Below are 21,107 nucleotides of genomic sequence, written 5' to 3' on the forward strand. Positions count from 1 at the left end.
GTTGTTTATGTTCCTAAATAACGTTATTTTATTTGGTCCATAAAGAAGTCAAGAAGTCTTCTGAAAACCTATTTTCTGGAATTTTGAACAATCTGGAGTCAAGATAAGATTCTTAACATTTCCGTTTCGAAAGATTGTAATCGCTTTTTAATCATTTGACATCAAAACTAATTTATAAAACTACACAGAGGTAACTGGTGAGGAGATTTATTCACTTTAAATCGCATAGATTTTGTCTAAACTCGCAAGATTGTATCGGTAGAATAACACCACAGCCCGCTGCTTTGTGATTAAACGAATTACAATAAATTTGCCAGTCCGACACAATGTGGTTCGCTAACTCTATGAAAACATCGCGTGGACACGTAAAGCGAATGTCTGAGATCACGTTGGCCATTCTTTATCGCGAGCGCGTTAGATAAAGAACAACATCCATTGTTGGCATTGTTACGTCACAGATCTCGGTTTGTGGAGTGAGACAGGCATGAATTTTTCATGTCAGAGGCTGCGTGTGTTGATACAAAACGTGTTTGTGGCTTTATCTGGCGAAACTGTCCGATTATTTTATGGAAAACACTACAAACTATGTAGTTGTGCGTATATTTCAGTTATTGCGAAGTTCTACGTATTTTCAGACATAATTGAAAGGCCTAGGGTAATTACAATGTATTGAAAAACAATTAAATTAAGCTAAATTTCGTATACCAGGCCAGATCGGTCTCGTCCAGTTTGTTTATGACGTCACAATCGATAGGCAGATAACGACGTTTTCACCGCATTCCGATGTTTGGGCACTTCAACATTTTTTACGATTGCGACAAGTTGTTTAATGACTGGTAATTAGCCGATTGGGGCTTGAACATTGATACAGTGATTGGCGTACGTTTTAAACAAGCAGGAGACTCAAGAGGAAAATTTTGGTGTGGAGTTTATTAGTTTGTTGTTATGTCATGTCAATTTGACGAATATTTTAGAGAAATGGGTTATTTTTAGGTATTCTGTTAGCAGCAGAACTTCTAATACCAATTATACAATAACTTATACCCACCATGGTACATTTTAATGGCAGTTGCAGATGATTTTGTAATTATATTTATGCTAAGTTTCTGATAACATCCAACCTCCAGCATGGAACACGCTATTCAGAACATGCAGCGTCGACAAAGCAGACAAATGGCCTTGGAAGAAGCTCTGAGAATTGGGGTAAGATTGTCTTTAAAAGAAGAGTGCTTAAATTTATCAAGTAGACGTGTCTCTTGAACTCTTACCACAGGTACTAGAAGCGAGTCGGCGGCACTCCATGCACCCCAATTCCCGCAAAGCGATCATTTTACCCCCGATCAACCCGGCATTGATGCGCGCCGAACGCCGACAAAGTGTCCACGCACGTTCAAGAGCCAAAAGTATCGCCGTTCTTGCCATGCAAGAAACGTTTGCGAAGGACTTCACACCAGATGAGATGGAAGAAAAAATGCCATTGAAGTTACCAAAAATCAACGGCAGACGACCTTCCGTTGTGGTCAGTATTGATCAAGTTATGAAAATGTTCATTTCAATTTTAAAATCAGTGTGTTTTTTTTGGAAATACTGAGCATTGTTTACGTAATAACACCAACAACTGCGGGCATTTAATTCTAAAATCTGAGCTTCCTGCAGGGTAATTGAATACTTTGCCATAGGGCAACAGCCCTTAGTTCCAAACGATTTCTTGAATTTAACTACTTTCCAAAAACGTGTTGTGACACATTTTTTTTACAAATTCGGGCTCAGCATTTTAACAAACGATTTGTACAGGACTAAACCTTTACATAAATTGGTTTGTTTGTTATTACGGTTTAAAACCTCTCGTCAAACACACTGCATATTTTAACGCACAAATGTGAAACAACAGCAACCTGATTGAAATGAGGCATTTACCTCGACAGTTTAGATCCCAAGCGCTTTAATGCTTAAGGCAAGTCTCGCTTTGTACAGAACGAAGGCGTCCACTGGCAATTGCCGATCAGACGTGTGAGCAAGCAAAACGACAAAATAATTGTGGATCATTTGCGACGAAGACTTCTGAAGCAACACGAGAGGAGAGTTAGTCTGGCATTCGAAGGTGAGGATTATAATTTTGTTTGTTGATTATTGTGATGTTGTTGTTTTGTGGATATCATGTACATGTTTTGCATCTCGATCTGTTTTGCTAGGTACAACATTGGCTTTGATACACATCTTGACTAATACCATGTTGTAACATAATTGTTGTCAAAAGGTTACATTTTTATTCTAATCAATTAAGAACAAGAGCGATTGATGAAGTGATAATGGATAATTATTTGAACTGAAGTATTTACAATTATAATTGCTTTGCTTACTTAAACTATGAAACCAAAGCAATTGTCATTGTAAATACTTACTAGTTTAATTTTCAATCAAAACACATGCCAAGTTAAGTGGTGTTTAACAATAAGGGACAAGTTTGCCAAAGAAGTAATCGCGCATGCAGTTGTAATAAAACCAGCGAGTTGTCAATCTAAAAACATATTTATTTTCGTCACGGTTGGAGTTTGAACGCGCAAGCAAAAGTTCAAATGTCAACAAACCTGGGGTCAAGGGTCAGTATCTCGAGTCAAACCATCGAACCATTGGATTAGTTGTACTTGCTTGGCCCAAACCGACCAGAATCTCATATTAGTTTTAAAGTTGTAAGGGCCATTGTGTTCAACTCCAGTACAGCAAAACCCTTACCAAAGTGGTATTTTCGCTACAGAACCGGTATGGCTTTGGAAAAAATCGATTTATCTTCATATGGTTGTGGTTTGTTTGGGGTTAGCGTTCAAGTGGGCTGTTGGGGGTGCTGAAAATTGATAGACGACACGCGAATTCGGTGCTTGATGTAAGCGCGCGCTATAACTGTGCATCTTGATCTGTGTATATATTCCGAGTGAGTTGTGTTGCCATGCAAGTTTGTTTAAACCTTACCGCCATAAAATCGTTCAAAGAATTACAACAGGTCACCAATTCCGGATGAAATTTGAATCTTTCCAGATTGTTGTAGTGACATGGTTGCAATCCTTTACTATAACCTGTCGTTGTCATGGTAACGCGGTGTAAAGTGTGCGTGTGCAGCTCGTAAATATTTGTGGGGTCAGTACTAATCTGCCTATCACCATTAGCACCACCGATATGTTTCAAGATTTTTGCGAGCTTTCGAATTGGTCTTAATTTTTTTTTCTGAACCAAACTTGAACTCGTATACCGAACATCGCACAAATGCGAACCAACATATCGCTAATCCGTGTCGAGAGATAACCTAAAGCTTCTGTCCGTTGTGATCATATTTGACTTTGCAGCCGTTTGTTGACAAGCCCAAGGCGCACAGACAACCTGTGTGGGAGTCTCGGTAAACACGTGTCAAAAGAAAATATTGAATACTTGTCCTGTGAATACAATTCGCGTTTTAGACTCCAGACAGCCTTAAATTGAGTAAATAGGTTTTGCTCTCGTGAATTTTGATTTCCAAGCTGGCTTGATGAGTAAAAGGCAACGCATTACCGATGTTCCGTTTCAAGTGGTGCTGTTGTTACTACTTCTTCACAAACATTAACATTTGCAACCGAACGATACAATTGATTCGTTTTCTTTATACATTTTGCTGAAAACAAAAGCCTTTCGCACTTTGTATAAATTAACCTCACTCGACGTGTAATTGCCGCTAATTTTGCTAAACTTTGAAAACATTCTTTACCGGCATGGTTTATGTGGTTGTTACAACAAGGAATAAGTCTGAGCGAGATACGAAAAATCAGGCTCCCGGTGATGTTTGAACTTGCAACCCTGGGTACACCAGCAGGCCACTGTTTAAACCTCACCGTCGGGTCGACACTTGGAGATACCTTCAATATGAATGCCTTGTACCTTATCAACGATATATGACAACTTAGATTCCAAATTCAAGGCCTTCGTAGTGGCGCGACCCTGCCTTGTTGCGCGAGAACTGCGTGTATTACGTATGGCATGATTGGAACATTGATGAAAAATCAATGAACGTTTATCAGATTATGAAATGTACAAACTATGTTTAAGTACACGAAGCACTAGCTTTTGACAACAGGATCAGCCTGGTTGTTGTTTGGAATATATTTCGCCCTGTGGGCATATTCTGAAGAGTTATACAATGATCGCTAGCCCAGCATCTGCAGTCTATGGTTTAGATCTCAATTGTTCAATACTTGAAGTCAATAATAATTAGGTAATTTTTTTGTTAAAAAAGTGGTTTCGAGTTTTGCTTTGTTTCAGAACAATCGAAGGCGATAGAAGAAGAGGAAAGATCACTGAACAGTCGCGAAAGTTACGACGAAGAAGCGATTCGGAGTTTGAGGTCGAACCACTCCAGGACGCTCTCCCATTCAACTCTCGTACGTCACAAACGCTTGTGTTACGTCATACACTCAAAATTTTCATTTTTATGCACCTTGTATCAGGATGTCCCCACATTTATTTTCAATCATAATAAATTTTTTAGTCACACAGAAAAGAGAGTTTTAATTTGATTTTTTGCCACACCGGGATTCGAACCCTGGTCATCCTGGGCAAGAATACCGGACAGGTTTTTTTTTTGGTACATGAGTACGAGCGCCCAGACCGATCATCTAATATTTGATTGCAGAACTTTAGCTCCACTGCGACATCTCGTGTTGACGTTTATCAAGACAACTTGGATTGTGTTTCTCGTCGACTCAGTGAAGTTTCTTCAGTGCAGGAAGTGACGAATCAGGTTGGGTTGATGATTTCTATGTTTCCCGAAAACCGGAGCAATTTTATCGTATAATACTATAATAGGAACACCGCATTTCAAAATGTCATGTTACCGTAAGTCAGTTATTATAATCAATATGTTCACGGTAGATACATAACTTACATTGGAAATCTGCAAACCCGGAGCTTTCTATCGTGATGAAGCAAACAAGGTGTTTCCCCTATTTTTTGCAGGAAATTAAACAAGTGGACGATGACAAACCACCCATTCAGCCATCGACCCCTCCCCCAAAACCCCGCCCTAAACCCCCTCTGACGTCACGGCCTTCGATCTGCATTAGCACAGATACAGGCTTCACTGATTGGATCGACGTGGACGAATCGGATGAGCGGAAATCCAAATATCCGGCGACCGCAGGCGACGAAGGACAAGGATCCGTATTCCAACAGAGCTGGAGTGAGTCGGAGAAAAGCGTCACAATACTGATGCAACAAGCGAGAAGAAGGTGACGTCATAATGCTGTTTGTGACGTAATTTACACGCCGACGAGTACTGTACTTTATACAAATACGTGGTTACATCACTTGCTAATACTCAAGGAACAAAAATGGAAAGCTGAAGCACAAAATTTCTGACAAGACGACAAATTTGCTTTGTCATAATCCATCGTATTGCAAGTAGCATGGAAATGTTTATTTCCGTATGAGGCCAAAATCAGTCCGCTTTCTTGCTAAAGACAAACATATTTCGCTGAAATAGGCATTGTCAGTGTCCAACATAAACTACACAAAAAGGTTTATTCGAAATGCGGTTACTTTTTGATTTTTTAATGTGTAGATATACAGCGTGGACTATTAAATCAATGTAAAAGATAGTATCCTATATGCTCGATTTTTGATGTCGATGCGTCCTACCAGTACACAAGCTAACGTGTACATCAGTGATAAAAATGGAGATTTTACATCCGGTATCATTTGTATACTTTGGGCAGATCTCAGCTGTCAGAAATACCCGAAGTGAAGTCACAAAGGGGCATTGTGAGACAACAATCGACAGTGGCGTTGCTGTCAGACGAAATCCCTACATCTCCTTCGAAAGATTTACTGACGTCAGAATCGGAGATTAATGTACATAATGTACAAAGACGAGGTTCCAAGCCGGATCAAGAAGTGCCGATAGGTAATTTTGATGTGCGCTTTTTTGGTGTTGTGCCTTTATGTGGTTCTCAGGAGCATTTTGGCCTTGGCGCCGTTTCAAGTGCCACAAAGATAGCTGTCTGTATAAACTTTCATAGTTACAGGTCTTAGAAAATGGCGATCAAAACGTAAGATTATGATTTTAAACGTTTTATTGCACTTTTTGTACCTGTTCACTTAGACCACATTGCGTAATTTAGCTTTTTTACTTTTTGAAGTTTCATTCAAGACCTTGTCAGTTGTTATACTGTAGTTTTTAGAAACAAATTTGTTATTTTAATATAGTTTTATTCCCAACTAAAAATTACCATTAAAACTTTGTTCATGTTCCAGGAGAGGTCTCCCTCTTTTCTGATTGGCTGTCGCCCGTCGCCGCCTCCCCCACCCGGTCGCGTCGCGAGAGTTTTATGTCTGACGTCACGACCTTACCCGACGACGTCACGAATGCGTCATTGTCACGTCAAAATACTACGTTTACCGAACCACCCTGCACTCCTTCACCAAACCCAGCATTAAAACAACATGAAATGTGAGATTCATCTTTTGGGAAATGGAGGATTTTTCTGCCTTGTTATAATTATATTTTTGTTGCAAGATTCCAACTGGGACTTGTTCGTTATTTAACACTATCTTATTTCTGTGTGTAAAAATGATATGTTAAAGACAGATCTGCCAGTCAACACTAAGCAACACAAGCTGATTCCTGCAGTCCTACATGACAATTTTGCTGAATTTTCATTTGACACTAATCAAAAACATACCGGTTTTTGTTGTAGGTCAATTAGAAAATTCACTTTTCAGATCTTGTCCAAGCCCTTCACCAGTCCCTCCTCCTTACTTAACTCCAGAAGATCTGCGCAGTTCGCTTTTGCGCATTTACCACGGTGACGTCACAATCCACGTTCCTTACGTCAAGCGAAAGGTTACACAACATATAAATATTCTCACCAGTTGTCGTTAATCGCAATTGTGACGTCACAGGTGTGTATCTACATCAGCTCAGCTGGTCTCGACACCGGCGTGGAAAGAAACGCAATCCACGACACTCTTACGTCACGATTACGTCACTTTTGCGGCGAGAGGAATGTGACGTTGGAAGTAATCGACCTCAACTCCTTACCGAGCGAATTGTGCGATACGCCGCTGGAGGCGCACGCGAGCAGGGTATTCGTGGATTCGGGGCATTCCCTTTCTCTGTTGAGAAGAAGTTTAGTTGAACGAGCTCAGATGGAGGGAATAGGAAGTACATTTATGGTGAGGAGAGGAAAGTGTTTTGTGATTGTTTAATTATTTGTCTCCACCGTATTGCTATAAAAGTTTTCCAACGTATTTCTACCCATACAATACAGCACGGAAATGTACACTATTTTGCTGTGAAAACCTTGCTGGTTTGATCAGAACATTTACCGGACGAAGTTGTCCACAGGATATCACGGGAAATATTTTTGTGGCAGTGTTTTTTGACCGACGGGAGGAATTTACATCCAACCATACCCGAATCCCTCGAACCTCGTGTTTTTGACGTCATAATGGGGTCAATTGATGACGAAATAAATGAGATCGACATGACGATTTTGCAGATGAAGAGAAGTATTGCAAGCGGTACTCTGGACTCATCCGACGAGAAAAGCAGTAAAAATCGATACGATTGCAATAAATACTAAATAAACTCACATTTCTATTGTCAGAATCCTCTGCTGGGAGTCAAGTGTATGAGAAATCTACGTCATCCAGCGTGACGTCAGAAACTGTAAAAAGTTCAAATACTACTGCTGCGTCATCATCCGTCACCACGAGATCAAGTAAGATTGTGACGTCATGAATCAGTAAAATAAAAATAAAGGCCACGAAAAATCTAGATCGCGAATCCCATGAGACTGCGGTGAATACCGGTAACATCGAAGGACAAATAACGGCCCAGCGCGAGAAGTTACGGCGCATTCAAGAAAAGAAGAACGTTCTTTTGTGTTGGTATTGGTTGGACGAGAACGCGAAACCTCCGATTTACCGTCTCAAGTCTATCAAGTAACTATCAGATAGTATGAGGCTTTGATCTTTGACCTCAAGCTAAAGTTTTTTACTCAACCTCCCGAGACAAAAATTGGTTTTTCTCAAATAATTGACATTGTAAAAAACACCTCACCACTGGTGGTACGCCCGATCGCATTACAATACCTTATTAAAGTCGCAAGGATTTTCACAGCAAAAATATTGTTAACCTTTCTATGCGTAATGCCAGTTTCGCGGGCTTGTTAAATTTAAAGTAGTCTTACATTTGTAGTTGGATCAAAAATGAAGCTACTAACCAGGCACAAAACTTCTGTGTTTCTTAATTGATATTTCAGGGTTGCTTAATTGTCAACCAGGCGATTTCCGTATGTTTACGACTGTGATGTCACATTGCACTTTCACAAAAGAAATCCGGAAGTGCTTAATTAAAACTTGCCTGCTAGCTTTAGTAACCAACTGCACTGATGAGATCTTACAGGTCAAAACAGTGTGCACTGCTGTCTGCAGCTCAGTGATCAATATGGTTCTTTCGGCTTCCATATGCCTTGCTTCTACATATAAGGATATATATACGAGCATTCGCACATTTTCGCCTCCAATACATTTACGAAACCCTTTTCATTTTATCCAGATCCCAATACAAAACTTACGCTGCGGTGACGTGCGCCAATCAACGTCCCGATAACGAAAAGGTGAGGAGAGAGGAGCAACTATGGATACAGGTGAAGAACCGGATACGCAACATCCTGCATCATTACTCGGATCCAAATCTTCTTGGAGATCACAAGCCGGAGGAAAGGGATCTGATCATTGGGTGGAAGAAATCGATTTTAACTCCGAGTAAGTTGGGAAGTTGAAATACTTTAGATGTGATTTTGGGTTGAGGGAGAAATTCGCAGTTAACTATTCATTATTATTGCTATCCTGATACTTTTGTTTCAAGCTGATTAGTGATTTGCTGATTCTTCTGTATGTTACTTGTGTGAAGAGCCTCCTGGATACTAATCACAGACAAAGAGCAACAAAAGATTATAGAAAATATAAACAAAAACACAATAGTTTTGTTTTTTCACTTGATGTCTTCATCATCGATGAAAATATGATCTCAAACATTACATTCGTCTCCAGTTTGTTCTGTGCTATAAAATTGCATAAAACCTTGCTTTTGACCAAACGTTTAATCCATTTTGAAGCAAACACTTATTTTCACAGCGGTGGTTGAGGAGTCGTGTTTAGCCCTTGCGCGAGGAGTCATCAGTACGAGTGAATCTTGCTTCTGGTTCCACCGTCAAATTGCGGACGTCAACGAAATGCAGGTCGACGATAATTCGAAATATTTCCTTCCCGTGAATCAAACAAATGCTCTCGACCGCCACCATGTGGATTCGCTCAAACAGTTCAAGGCCGATCTCGTAGAACAGGTCGGTGGTAAAAAAGATAGAAGATGTGTTTGAAAATGTGTTGTGTGCGCAAACCTATGTGACGGGACAGAAAATATGATTTTGTTGACATTGTGTCATGATCTATTTAAATAATACAATGGATTAACTTCAATGTCAGGGAATGTAGAAACATTATTGGCGAATGAAAAATGTCAACCAGTGCATTATAACAACAAGCAAGCAATGATCATGACGTGGAAGGTCAACCCCAAATAACCTTGTAGCCAGGTCGGCCACTCCATTTTGATGGTACAAGTTATTACCGAATAAAAATCCATGTTAATGTTTTCTGCAGTATAGGCCTGCCTTTTTGTCATCAGAATAATGTCCATGATTTGCATTGTATCAAGCACACTTAATATTACAAACAAAATATATAATTCTGAGTATAAAAAGACTGGCCCATATTGCTATTAACACTGTCATGTTTAAAAGAAGACGTTTCGGCAAAAACTTTTGTCATCATCAGTTTGAATTGCCGAAACGTCTTCTTTTAAACATGACAATGTTAATAACAATATGGGTCAGTCTCTTTATACTCAGAATTATGAGAAAACCCGTGAGTTGTGTTCCTAAAATACATAAATTGTTAGTAACCAAACACGTATATATCGTGTTCGCAGGTGGGTTACACCAACCATCGTGATTATCCCTTGGCCTGGAACCAATTGAAGCAAGCTTACACGTCACGTGACACGGGTAATGTCAAAAATGAGGACGTGCGTGCTTGGAACTTGTACCTTGACCGGTTACGTTTGGATTTCTACAACGTTTGCACAATGCAGATTTCCAACGCGCTGGAACGCATGCAGATGAATGTGGAGGTTTGTGGTATTTTTAGTTTTTTCAAACTTAGTAGTTCGTTGCCAGCAGCAGCATATGTGTTTCAAAATTTCGATGAAAACAAGTTTATTGCCAAAATTTAATGTGCAATTTAAATCAAGTCATTTCGTTTTAAATTTTGATAAGGATGATGTGACAATTGTTATAGTAACTGCATCACAGTATGTTTAATCAGGGATTTTGAATCTTGAATTAATCCGCATCAAAGTTAACATTTTTTTGTCTCCTTTGAAGAACCGCAATTTTGCCACAGAAGAAGCGCTGGACCACGTGAAATTCGCCCGTGACCTTGCAGCCAACTGTTGCGATAGGAAGGGCGTTTTAAAAGTCATTCGGGGTTACTTGAGGTTATCAAGAAGCAGGTAGGGTTAATAGAGGTCATTTACTCGTCTGCACTTACGTGCACTAACCACTCGTATGATCCAGGAGGCCCCTGGTCGTTTACGGTGGATGCGGGGTAGGTAAATCGTCCGTACTCAGTCGAGCGATGACGTTGATTAACTCTTGGATGACGTCATCAGAACATAAAACAGACTTCTTACTGTGCAGAGTGATATTCAGGTGTGTTTCACAATACAGCAACAGCGTATGAATTCAATTTTACTTGACTGTTTCTTTAACTGTTATGTATATATGACGTCATCAATATATACATGACGTCAAGCAACAATGGTTTTGTTTCGCTTTAGGAGCGTTGGTGTGACTGGGGAATCCACCCAACCCAGAACCTTGCTAGCAAGCATCTGCACCCAATTGCGCTACATAGTGGATGATATTGAAGAGGTTGCAAGTGCAGTGGAGGGCGCAAAGAAGCATACTGCTAAAATCAACAAGCCAGTACCGAGCAAGCTGAAAGACCTGGACTTCAGGTCGCTTTCTGTGAAGTTTACCAACTTGCTGAAGAAATTCTCCCGGAAAGAGCAGCCACTGTGCTTATTTATCGATAACCTGGACGGAATTTCAAACGAACACGACGCGAGAAAACTCAACTGGATTCCCGAGCGTTTGCCAAAGTTCGTAAAGCTTGTAGTTTCTATGACCGCGCGCCCTCCCCTGCAGTCAAGCGATACAACCCCCAACAATGACTGCTTCGAGTCTATACGCGCTCGTTGCGAAGTTGAGAGCGACGGTAATGGGGAATTCCCGCCCAATTTTATACACGTTCCACCTCTGATAGGGAAAAACCCCACGCATCAAAACCTACCAACCTCTCATTCTAACGAGCACCAGACTTCTCTAGCCCAAGTACTGGATTCGGAAATGAACAAGTTCAACCGCCAACTTACAGCTAAACAGACAGATATGTTATTGGATAAATGTCGTGGTTGTCCCCATCCGCTAGCTGTCGCCATTTGCGCCTCAATAGCATCAAAATGGACTTCAGTCGAACGAAGCGACTTCTGTGAGAGCCAGTTGCCCAGCAAAGGGGAAACCATAGAAGAATTTGTTCATTCCATGTTCCGGAATTTTGAGGAAAATCACGGCCGTGCTCTTGTATTGGCCTGCGCTTGCTTTTTGACGTCATCACTCCACGGATTGACGTCATCGGACATGCTTTGCTTGTTATCGTTAGAACGTAACGTCGCTAAATGGCTGGGAGGGCTGTTGGAACGAAGCGCACTCCCGGATGTTGGCAAACGCCGATCAGGGGGGCAAAAACCAGTGGCAGGGAAAGTCCCTAATACGAAAACTTCCCCTAAAGCGAAGAAAACCCCCGAAATTGCAGTGGAGGTGAAACGCTTGCCCGCCATCTTGTGGGAAAGCCTTTTGTCGGATCTACGTTTCTGCTTGTTGGAAACTGGAGCCGATCGCATTGCCACGTTGAAGTGGAGACATGAAATCTACTCCCGCGTTGCAACCATCAGGTGAGCCAGGCATAGAATGGCTTGCATTATGTCTCCTTGATTTGTTTGTCTTGGAACAGATACATGTCACAGCCTGAAAGTAGGACATACTTTCACCAGCTCATGTCGAAGTATTTCAGTGATCAAGTGGCAAGTGGCACGCCCGGTGAACACAAGCATGACACGTGTCAGCCGCTTTACTGGCATGCTAAACATGCCGATATCTCAGGTATTACAAAAAATCTACCGAAAAATATCATTTTAATCTAATGAAACTGTAGTGTAACTTGAACTCGTAGAAAAATTTAAAGGTATACTTGTTGCGAATACTGTAATATTGTTATGATAAGTTTTAAACTGTAGTTGTTATGTCTGTCATCGTATTGTAGTTAACATATGCGAACTATCCTATTGATTTGTGAATTGCAAAAATATTTCACTATTTCGTTACAATTTTTACTCTGATGTAAATCTCCATACATTTCGTCAGCATAAACGACTCAATTTATTTATTTCTACAGAGAAAGCAACCGGCAAAGAGACTGTTTCTGGTGCAATTTCTTCAGTGGAAACTATTCACAATGTAAGAAGGCTGAACGAATCCTGTCACCACTACCTGAAAAGTCGCGATTTGTCTGAAATCAAAAGTGACTTGCTCTGCAACTATGAGTGGCTCCTGGCTAAAATGATCGGAGTTTCATTTGAAGTAAGTGGGAGTGGCTCTGGTTTTGATGAACTACTTGCTTTCCTCGCATGTAAATACCATTGACGTATCTTTGTGGATATTTACAGACAGGGATATCAAACACCCTCCTGAGTGATGAGAAATGTGGATACTTCTGTGTTGGTTTATTATTACCCTTTAAAAAGGGAGCTCTAAAAACCTACAAAAACATTTTTGGGCAAATTTCCAGTCGCCCTTAATTTAGATTCCGAATCGTTGACAATCGGGATAATTCAAAATCATAACTCCGGAATTGTTTTTACTGTTTGCTGAACCTTGTCAACGCCTATTCTTTGCAGCGAAATACTTCCAAATATAAAAAACATTCACCTAAAGTCAACGTACTCAGTAGGTCGTTGTTCAGTTGTTCATATCGTTTGCGATATTGCTACAGAGTTTGATGGAGAACATTTCAGCTGCACTGTCACTCCACCCCGGTGACAACGATCTCCGCCTTCTTGCCGAGAGTCTGCATCTTTCCCGGGCTGTGTTAAAGTGCGATCCTTCCCAGCTCGCAGCTCAACTAGTGGGGAGACTGTATTTGATTCTCAAGAAAGATAAACCACTGGCTCGCATGGACCCAAGGAAATATCCTAGATGCAGGTAGAAGGGCTGAAGCAAAGTTTAAATTATGAAAACCAAAAGATATCAAAATTCTGTTTACCGTTTGAAAATAATTGATTTCATTACCCCATATCCTTTTAAAGTAGGACAAATGGGCTCCAAGCTGTGTACAAAAAAGCCAACGAAACATTACTAGTTACCTGTTAAATGCATGGTTGTGCAATTTATGAAACAAAGAAGAAATAAACTAGTTTAGAACGGGGAATTTTTCTACAAAGAAGAAAACTGATCTAATACCATTATTACCCAACAAACGACTCATTGTTTAGAATTCTGATCGGTCAGTGTCGAAGATCTTCCCTCCCTGTCCTCGTCCCCTCCGGCACTTGCCTCACCACGCCCGGAGACATTCTCTACGACCTCCACAAAGGTCACCGTGACGTCATCACCGCCGTTGCCATGACTACCGACGGACAACGAGCTATCTCAGCTTCCAGGGACCAAACTCTCAAGGTTGGATTTCTTGTGCGCGAAAAAGTTTTCGTTGTAATTGTACCCGAATTTTGGTCCAACTTAAAACACAGACTGTACTCTAATGCCGGCCCCAGGCACATTTCACTGATTTTACAACATTTGACTGATCTGCCAATTCTTGTTCCTCACTTGAAAAAGAGACCCCGCAAATCTGAAAAAGAAGCCGAAAGAGCTCTACATTTGACTAAGGAAACTGCAAGAATAGAAAAGGTTGTGGTGACCCCTTCTTAGTTGTTTAAAAGCCCCCTACAGTACCTGTCCTGTTATCATTAATCGCACTTTAACTTATGGGTTCGGATGACGACTCCGGGTTTGTAGTTCTGCGTCACGTCCTTATAGAACAAGATCAGATAAATCAGATATATTATAAGTTTTAAAATCATGGGTTTTGTTCAAAAACAATATCTTGTTGAATCGTTTTTTTCGTCCAATTTTACCCCAAGTTTTATTTTCCAGGTATGGGATCTTTTTTCCCGTCGGGTTTGCTCGACGTTCACCGGTATCTCCCGTCACGTGACTTCGTTGGCCGTCTGCATGGGAAACAATTACGTCATTATTGTGACTGGACAGAACAAGGTTGGACAACAAAACATTTAAACTTGTTGTTCTAGGGTGTTTTTCAATTGGTTGCTTTTATTATTTGTGTTTGAATGATTGACAGCTGGTAATGCCTGATATAGACATAACCTCCTGTGGTTTTATTGATATTTTTTTTCATAGGTTTTGAGCAATTTGTTGTATTTTTAATATTTTTAAAATTTTTTTTATGTAATCTTCTATCGATTTAAATCAGTTTATATTTCTGTAAATCTTGCTCAAAAAAATTCTTAATATCTGGATGTTGTTGGTACAAAGTATCGAAAACAATAAATATTTAAAAAAAAACTTCACCTGTTTATTTTTCATCGGGTTAATACCATATTTATTTTTTCTCCATTTCAAGGTTGAAGTTCGTTGCTTACGAACGTTCCTATGTCTTTTATCACTGGCCGATTCAAACGATCGGTTAGTGGCATGTGCCGCAGGTGACGGTCTGCCACTCCTGGTTGTCATATGTCACACCGCACGTGTCATGAAAGTATGGGACCTCGAGAAGTAAGTGTCACACCGCAGTGTATACGAAATTTTTTTTATTTTAGTGTTCTGTGCCAGGTTTTTCATTGCCACTGGCGCCTATTTGTTAGCCTCATTTCGAGCATTGTTTTATATTAATTTTTCCGTCTAATCAGTGTGAAAGTTAACAGAAAACAAATTACAAGAAAAAGTGGCTGATCCAGCTAGGCTGCATTGCCTGGGTTGCCAAGCCTGTAAACCTAATGATCGCGATATGTTAGCTGTGATCGCCAAGTAAGGACTTGCGCAGTGGGGCGATCCTGCCAATCATGCCTTTGCATGAAACATTACTGAGAGAAAACAAATAACGCATCAACTTACATCGCAACAACTAACGAATTAATTTTGACTGTTTTATATCGCAATAACATCCGAGCATCCAGTTTAGAAAACTCTGCTTATGCGAGGTACATATGTCCTATATTGACCTTTGACCGATGCAGAGTTCGAATGCTCCACAAGATCGACATTTCGCCAGATCATGTGACCTTGCGGGACGACCAATCACCGCTTCTTGCTCGCACGTCGCGTAGCAACAACGTTTTGATATCTTACCACTCTAGTGACGAGGCTTATGTTTACAATGTGCGTCGCCCTAAGCATCTGAACACGATGAAACTACAGGTAAGATAATAAGTGAATTATTTTTTGTATTGTTTTTGATGCAATTTATCTTGTAAATTACTCGTTGAAATTTTATTTTTCGGCGGTTTCGATCATTATACTTGCTATGCATAATAGATCTTTTTTTCGCTTTACCAAACATTAAAAAAAATATTTCGTTTGATACATTGTGCACATTAAATGTATCTGCGTTTTTCTTGAAACATGAAAGCTATAATTAAAGGAAATTAATACAAGTTGTTTTTTAACATTTACCTATTTGCAAACAACATTCCTTCGATCCATAAAATTTCAATACAAAATCAATTGATCCTTTGAAATTACTTTTCAAAGTCACACAACGAATACGCACTCATCACTCACGTCGAAGTGTCACGTGAATATTACGTCATCGCTTGCAAACGTCAGTACATGAGACTACACGAGATGGTGACCTTTGAACTTTACGATTCTATCAACTTCGGTCACGTGAGAACCATTCGAGCGTGTCCGGAAGATTCAGTAGGAGTTTGATGTGTTTTTATTATCAAATTTGTGCATGTTTTTCCGTTAAATTCAAACATTTGTTATTTGTTTGGGAATTGTCTGTGGGCCATGCTCTGTATTTGTAGTGTTTGAGTTAAGTTGACATCTTTTTAAAGATAACGCAGCTCCAGGAGCACTAATATTTTTTCCAAAAATGTTTAATCATTGATCTTGCCGTGTAGTGGTGGATTTTAATCCAGCATTAATGCTTTAGATTTGTTTACTGAACAAATCTTCTTGATTACCCAAATTACAATATTACATTTTTATATTTAGATAATCGACGTTTTTGTGAATCGTCTCGGTTCTCACGTGATCGCCTTGTGTCGGGGTTCGGTCGGATCCGAAGTTGGGGTCTGGAACGTAGAAACGGGGAAGCACCAACACATGGCGTGTCAAAGTTCGCACTCGTCTTCTGGTTAGTTAAACCCGAATACTGTAATCAACAATAGATTGTTTACTAAAACGTCTTTCAGGCCAAGAAACTAGGTGTTTAACTGTATAATATCCACGCAAAAGAAAGGTGTCTATTTCAGGTGTTCGTGACGCAATAAAAACTTAAATCCTGGGTTATTTTGATTTCAACTCCAATAACCGTTATTGTTTCTCTTTATTTTGTTCACAAACCAAATCTTTGCAAATCTTGGTCAGGGTGCTGCGTAGATCTTCAATATTGCGTCACAATCGGCGATGACGACACAGCGATGCGAGTGCACAACCTAGCGGCAAGGATTGACGACAAAACTTTAAGCCGAACTCAAGTGAAAAAAGAATCGGTTGGAATCGGAGAATTTTATCCCCTCGCCTCAAACAGCAAGTAAATAATACGTTTTTGCTCTGTAGTATGTGATAAATTTTACACATGAGGATGTGTATAGTCGACAACTTAGACACAGATAAACGCAAAACGGACCATATGTCGTTTACAGACGTAGAATTTGAACAACGAAAAACAGAAAGTAAAGGCCGTGTTCGTGTTCCGTAGTTTGTATTTAATTATTTTTGACATAGAATAAATCGAAGAGACAGCACAACATAGAAATCAAACCCAAATGTAAATTCTAAAGCTGGGAAACTGCTGCACATATTGTAAACTTGTAAACGTTTAAAAACTACAATGTATTTATCATCACTTAGTGTTAACTAAGAACTAAGCATAAAATATTAGCAACATTTTGAATACTTCTCCACGTTTTGCTGCGTTTGTACAGGTACGTGGTGGCTCGTGGTTTGGACAACGGACCCATCACTGTATGGAACATTACGCGGGGTAGGTGCAAAGGGGAAGCTGTTAGTATTGAGCGGGGGTTGTTGGAGAAGAATGACGTCGTGGTTGTGAAGGATGTTCAGGTTATCATTCTATCCGATCGAGGGATTTCCCCGAAAGACTCGTCACGCCATGTAAGATTTTTATATATTTTGATGGTTGTTGACTCTCTGATATTTGCATGATTTTCTTTAATTCAAGACTAGTGCCAAATTTGCAATTGTAAGCAAACCCTCTTGTTGGTCGGTTCTAGAAATCATTTCCAACTGGCTGTTTTTACGTCTTGTACTGCGCTAAAAAATTTACGAAAACTTTCCTCTTGAATTTGTTAATTTCATACAAATTGATTAAACATTAGTTTTAGGGCCAAAGGCACAACGTTAAATAGTTACAAACAAAATTCGATTTATCGTGTAATTATACCGAGACATGAGAACAGTAACAGGCCTACATTTAATGTCAAACATTTCACTATATTAAAGATATGTTGTGTTACTGTTTGTTGTGACATCATATGTACCATGACGTCACCAGGTGTTCAGGACGATTTTTATTTACGATCTGCGGACGAAGAAATATTCCAAGAAACTTCACCCGGTCGAGATCACGATTTGCCCGCCAAACGAATATCACGTGCTTGGCTCTGATAGGCTGCTCGCTGTGTCACATGACCGCAGTCACTTCGTCATTTGGAGTCTCATCAGCGGAATGGTAAAAATATCAGGTTTTTTTAATAGGAATTTTAAGCTTTTAAACCAATGATTTCCAACCCGTGTTTCGTGGATCCCAATGGGCCCGTGATATGGTTCCAGCGGGTCCACGAATGAGCAAGAGCAGTTTAATTTAAATTTGAGTTAATTATGTGCTTTGTTTGTTTCCTAGTTTTTGTTGTTCTTATCATTTAAAAATAAATAAATGTTTTCTTTTGTACTTTCTACACTTTTCATGCGACTAAAAAATGCACAACTCACTGAGTCATAAGAGTTTTAGGTAAACTTGAGTAATGAGATTTGATGATGTTGTTACGGGGACCCGTGACTATAAAAAGTCCTAAATTTTTTTACTAAATCATCTATACATCTTGTTAAAGCCTTAACAAACTTGTCATTCATCACCTAAAACTTTCAACAGGTAATGTCTCACATACCCCTTGACTTCAGCAAATACGTCATCGCAGAAAACGAGGCAAAAGAAAACGACAAGAGGCGGAGGAGAAAAAGGGACTCCAAGGTATCACTGTACTGCTCCGGATTAGAGAAAAGTTTCATCACACAAAAATCTTACTCAGGCAAAACCGCATCGCGAAAAAACGACGAAAAGCAACAATACGCATTCCCACAGTGGGGGAAGCCCCTGTCACTTGACGGAAGACGAGCGGTCACGCTTGATTGATCAAGCGATGCTGAGTGTGGACGAGAGCACCCTCTTGTGTTCGTTTTACGGTCGCCACGTGGCTGTGATTGACGTGGAAGAGATGAGACATATAAGAACCTTGACCAGCAAGAACTCAATGCTTTTATTGCACCAGGTTATTGAATCCTATGTTTAATTATTGTCATAGGGTCATGTGGAACACGTTTAATAATGTGACAGGATAAAAATGTAGGTGGTAAGTTGTAGATTTTGTTACATAATTCATTTAAAGTTAATTATATCAATGACAACTTTTTCGAGAGTATTTCTACAATCCTTTATTAATTGTAAGTTATTTGAATATTTCCAATATTTCATTTAAACGCGAATAATTTTCTTTTGTTATCAATCAAACTCATCAGGTGTTTTGTTTTTTCCTGAAATTATATGGAATTTCTCAAGCTAAACTACTCAAAACCAACGAACTTTTAAAGGCAAAACTCACACATCGGGGCTGCCATCTCGTCCATACAAACTACGATGACGTCACGAAGACGTCATACCTGAGCGTGTGGAACTTGCGTCAAGGTTGCGTCATCAGACGACTAAAAAACGAGCCTCTGGTTTGTGGGTTGGCGGTTTGTGAAAATGCTTCGAGAATCGTTTTTGCCACCGAAGATAATTTCATCAAGATTTGGGAACCATTCAAGTTAGTTTAAATATGTTCTGTGAATAAACTTTTCTGTTATTTCAAAGTTCAGGACTTTATCACACCTGAAGAGAACAATGTATTGACAATACGTATACATATATTCTCTAGCTAGCACCACATGTACCCTTCAAATTTCCATTTAATAAAATATTTATTGGCCGCATGGGACGTCAAAACAATTAGTTAAATTGAGTCAATTTCCCCACAGGAAGGGTTCCCACAGACGTATCCCTGGATACGAGGGTCTACGCATGCGCAGAGGCGAGGGGAAGTACCCGCGTACGGGCGTGTACCTCACCAAGTCGGCAACCCGAGCTATTTTGTTCGCTCACGATATTTCTCTGTGGGACTTGGAAAGGGAATACGTCATATCGAAGTTCACCCCGGATGTACCGGTGAGTCATGATTTTGGCTGTTTGCGTACAACAGGAAAAATCAAATCAGTATCATTGTGTGAGCAATTGCAACTCAAATTAACAATAAATACAGAAGTGAAAATAGCATGGGTACCGACAAAACATTAAGAGGTTGTCGGGTCAGCTAAACAAAGCTATTGTGCCATTAAATCTCTTGGACAAAAAACTAATCTTTTGGACTTGAGCAACTCGACAAAGCAACAAAGCACCATAAGTGCGGGGTTTATTGCTGAATTCGTATCTTCTATTTTAAAAACACAAGGTTTTAATGCAAGTGCGTTCTATTTATTTTGAAGCAAACTTTAAAAGTTGAAAAGCCATTTGCATCAACAGTTCAGCTGCTGTACGATTGCCATGAACGGGCACCTGATTATAGCTGGACTGCAGGACGTCCCCCAAGTCGTTACCCTGCGTCTAATGTCACGTGACCTGGACGCGCGACAGTACGGTCGCTCGGCACTAGGTGACGCCGTTGAGACGTCGATGTTCGGCGAAAAGGACGAACGCGATTCGGAAAGCAGCGGAGACGAGTTGCTAGACGACGAGTGACGTCAGACTTTCGTGACGTTTGTGGTGTGCACTTTGTCTGTCCACTGAAGCATGTTTTGCAGCCCAGCCAGAGTTTTGAAATTTCAGTTTCATTTTTTCGTATCTTTAGTTTCGTTTTTGCATGAAGCTTTGTTTGTAAACATTAAGTTCAATTCTGTGCAGAGGTTCTGTTAATTTCAGAATAAGCAAACAATCACGGATTGTTTAACGCGGAATTTACCATCTGTTTATCCTAAATATCGTCATTTCAACTAACAGTAAATTGTGTCACTTGCAAACATAAATTTCAAACGAATCCAGATTTTTCGTTTCTTGCAAATTTTTTATGACACTGTGTTGGACATTCACGGCGTTTCAAAGTGTCTTTCGACCACAAACACTGCTTTTTGTATTTTCACCAGTTCTTCCGTTTTTATGCTACTTTATTGCAAACTGCATGAGCGGATATTGCAAATACACAAATTAAAGCACTTTCTTTTAACTTTTTCGTGTGTTCTTCGTTTTTTTGTTCTACTGTTTAATCATTCGAAACAACTGGAGTGTCTGACCTTTAGAAACGTAACACACAATCACGTTTTAAGTGAAAATGATTTGGAAAGCGTTTGGATCAACTTCCAGGTTAACAGATTGTATCTGCAATGTACAAC

At 39.9% G+C, this 21,107-nt stretch overlaps 1 protein-coding gene across 2 annotated transcripts; it reads left to right on the top strand.

The window, feature by feature from the left end:
* Positions 1-1,068: 1,068 nt before the first annotated feature.
* On the top strand, positions 1,069-20,481 carry LOC145913253 (uncharacterized). 2 transcript variants are annotated; one of them, XM_083000847.1, is made up of 36 exons: positions 1,069-1,203; positions 1,248-1,519; positions 1,975-2,101; positions 4,285-4,403; positions 4,655-4,762; positions 4,978-5,249; positions 5,736-5,923; positions 6,274-6,469; positions 6,742-6,862; positions 6,922-7,194; positions 7,395-7,572; positions 7,629-7,742; positions 7,800-7,965; positions 8,582-8,790; positions 9,163-9,371; positions 10,016-10,216; positions 10,470-10,597; positions 10,662-10,796; positions 10,925-12,100; positions 12,160-12,308; positions 12,601-12,785; positions 13,198-13,406; positions 13,697-13,880; positions 14,358-14,477; positions 14,845-14,996; positions 15,458-15,638; positions 15,972-16,139; positions 16,440-16,581; positions 16,815-16,980; positions 17,375-17,564; positions 17,965-18,141; positions 18,562-18,660; positions 18,719-18,958; positions 19,278-19,492; positions 19,704-19,890; positions 20,245-20,481. In XM_083000847.1, the coding sequence occupies exons 2-36, from the start codon at positions 1,301-1,303 to the stop codon at positions 20,458-20,460; spliced, it is 7,119 nt and encodes a 2,372-aa protein (XP_082856973.1). In that variant the 5' UTR covers positions 1,069-1,203; positions 1,248-1,300; the 3' UTR covers positions 20,461-20,481. The 2 variants fall into 2 exon arrangements, with proteins under 2 accessions (XP_082856973.1, XP_082856972.1); XM_083000846.1 differs by having other exon boundaries at positions 1,274-1,519.
* Positions 20,482-21,107: the final 626 nt, after the last annotated feature.

Source organism: Ascidia mentula, chromosome 9 (assembly GCF_947561715.1).
Source record: "Ascidia mentula chromosome 9, kaAscMent1.1, whole genome shotgun sequence".
Taxonomy (NCBI): Eukaryota; Metazoa; Chordata; class Ascidiacea; order Phlebobranchia; family Ascidiidae; genus Ascidia; species Ascidia mentula.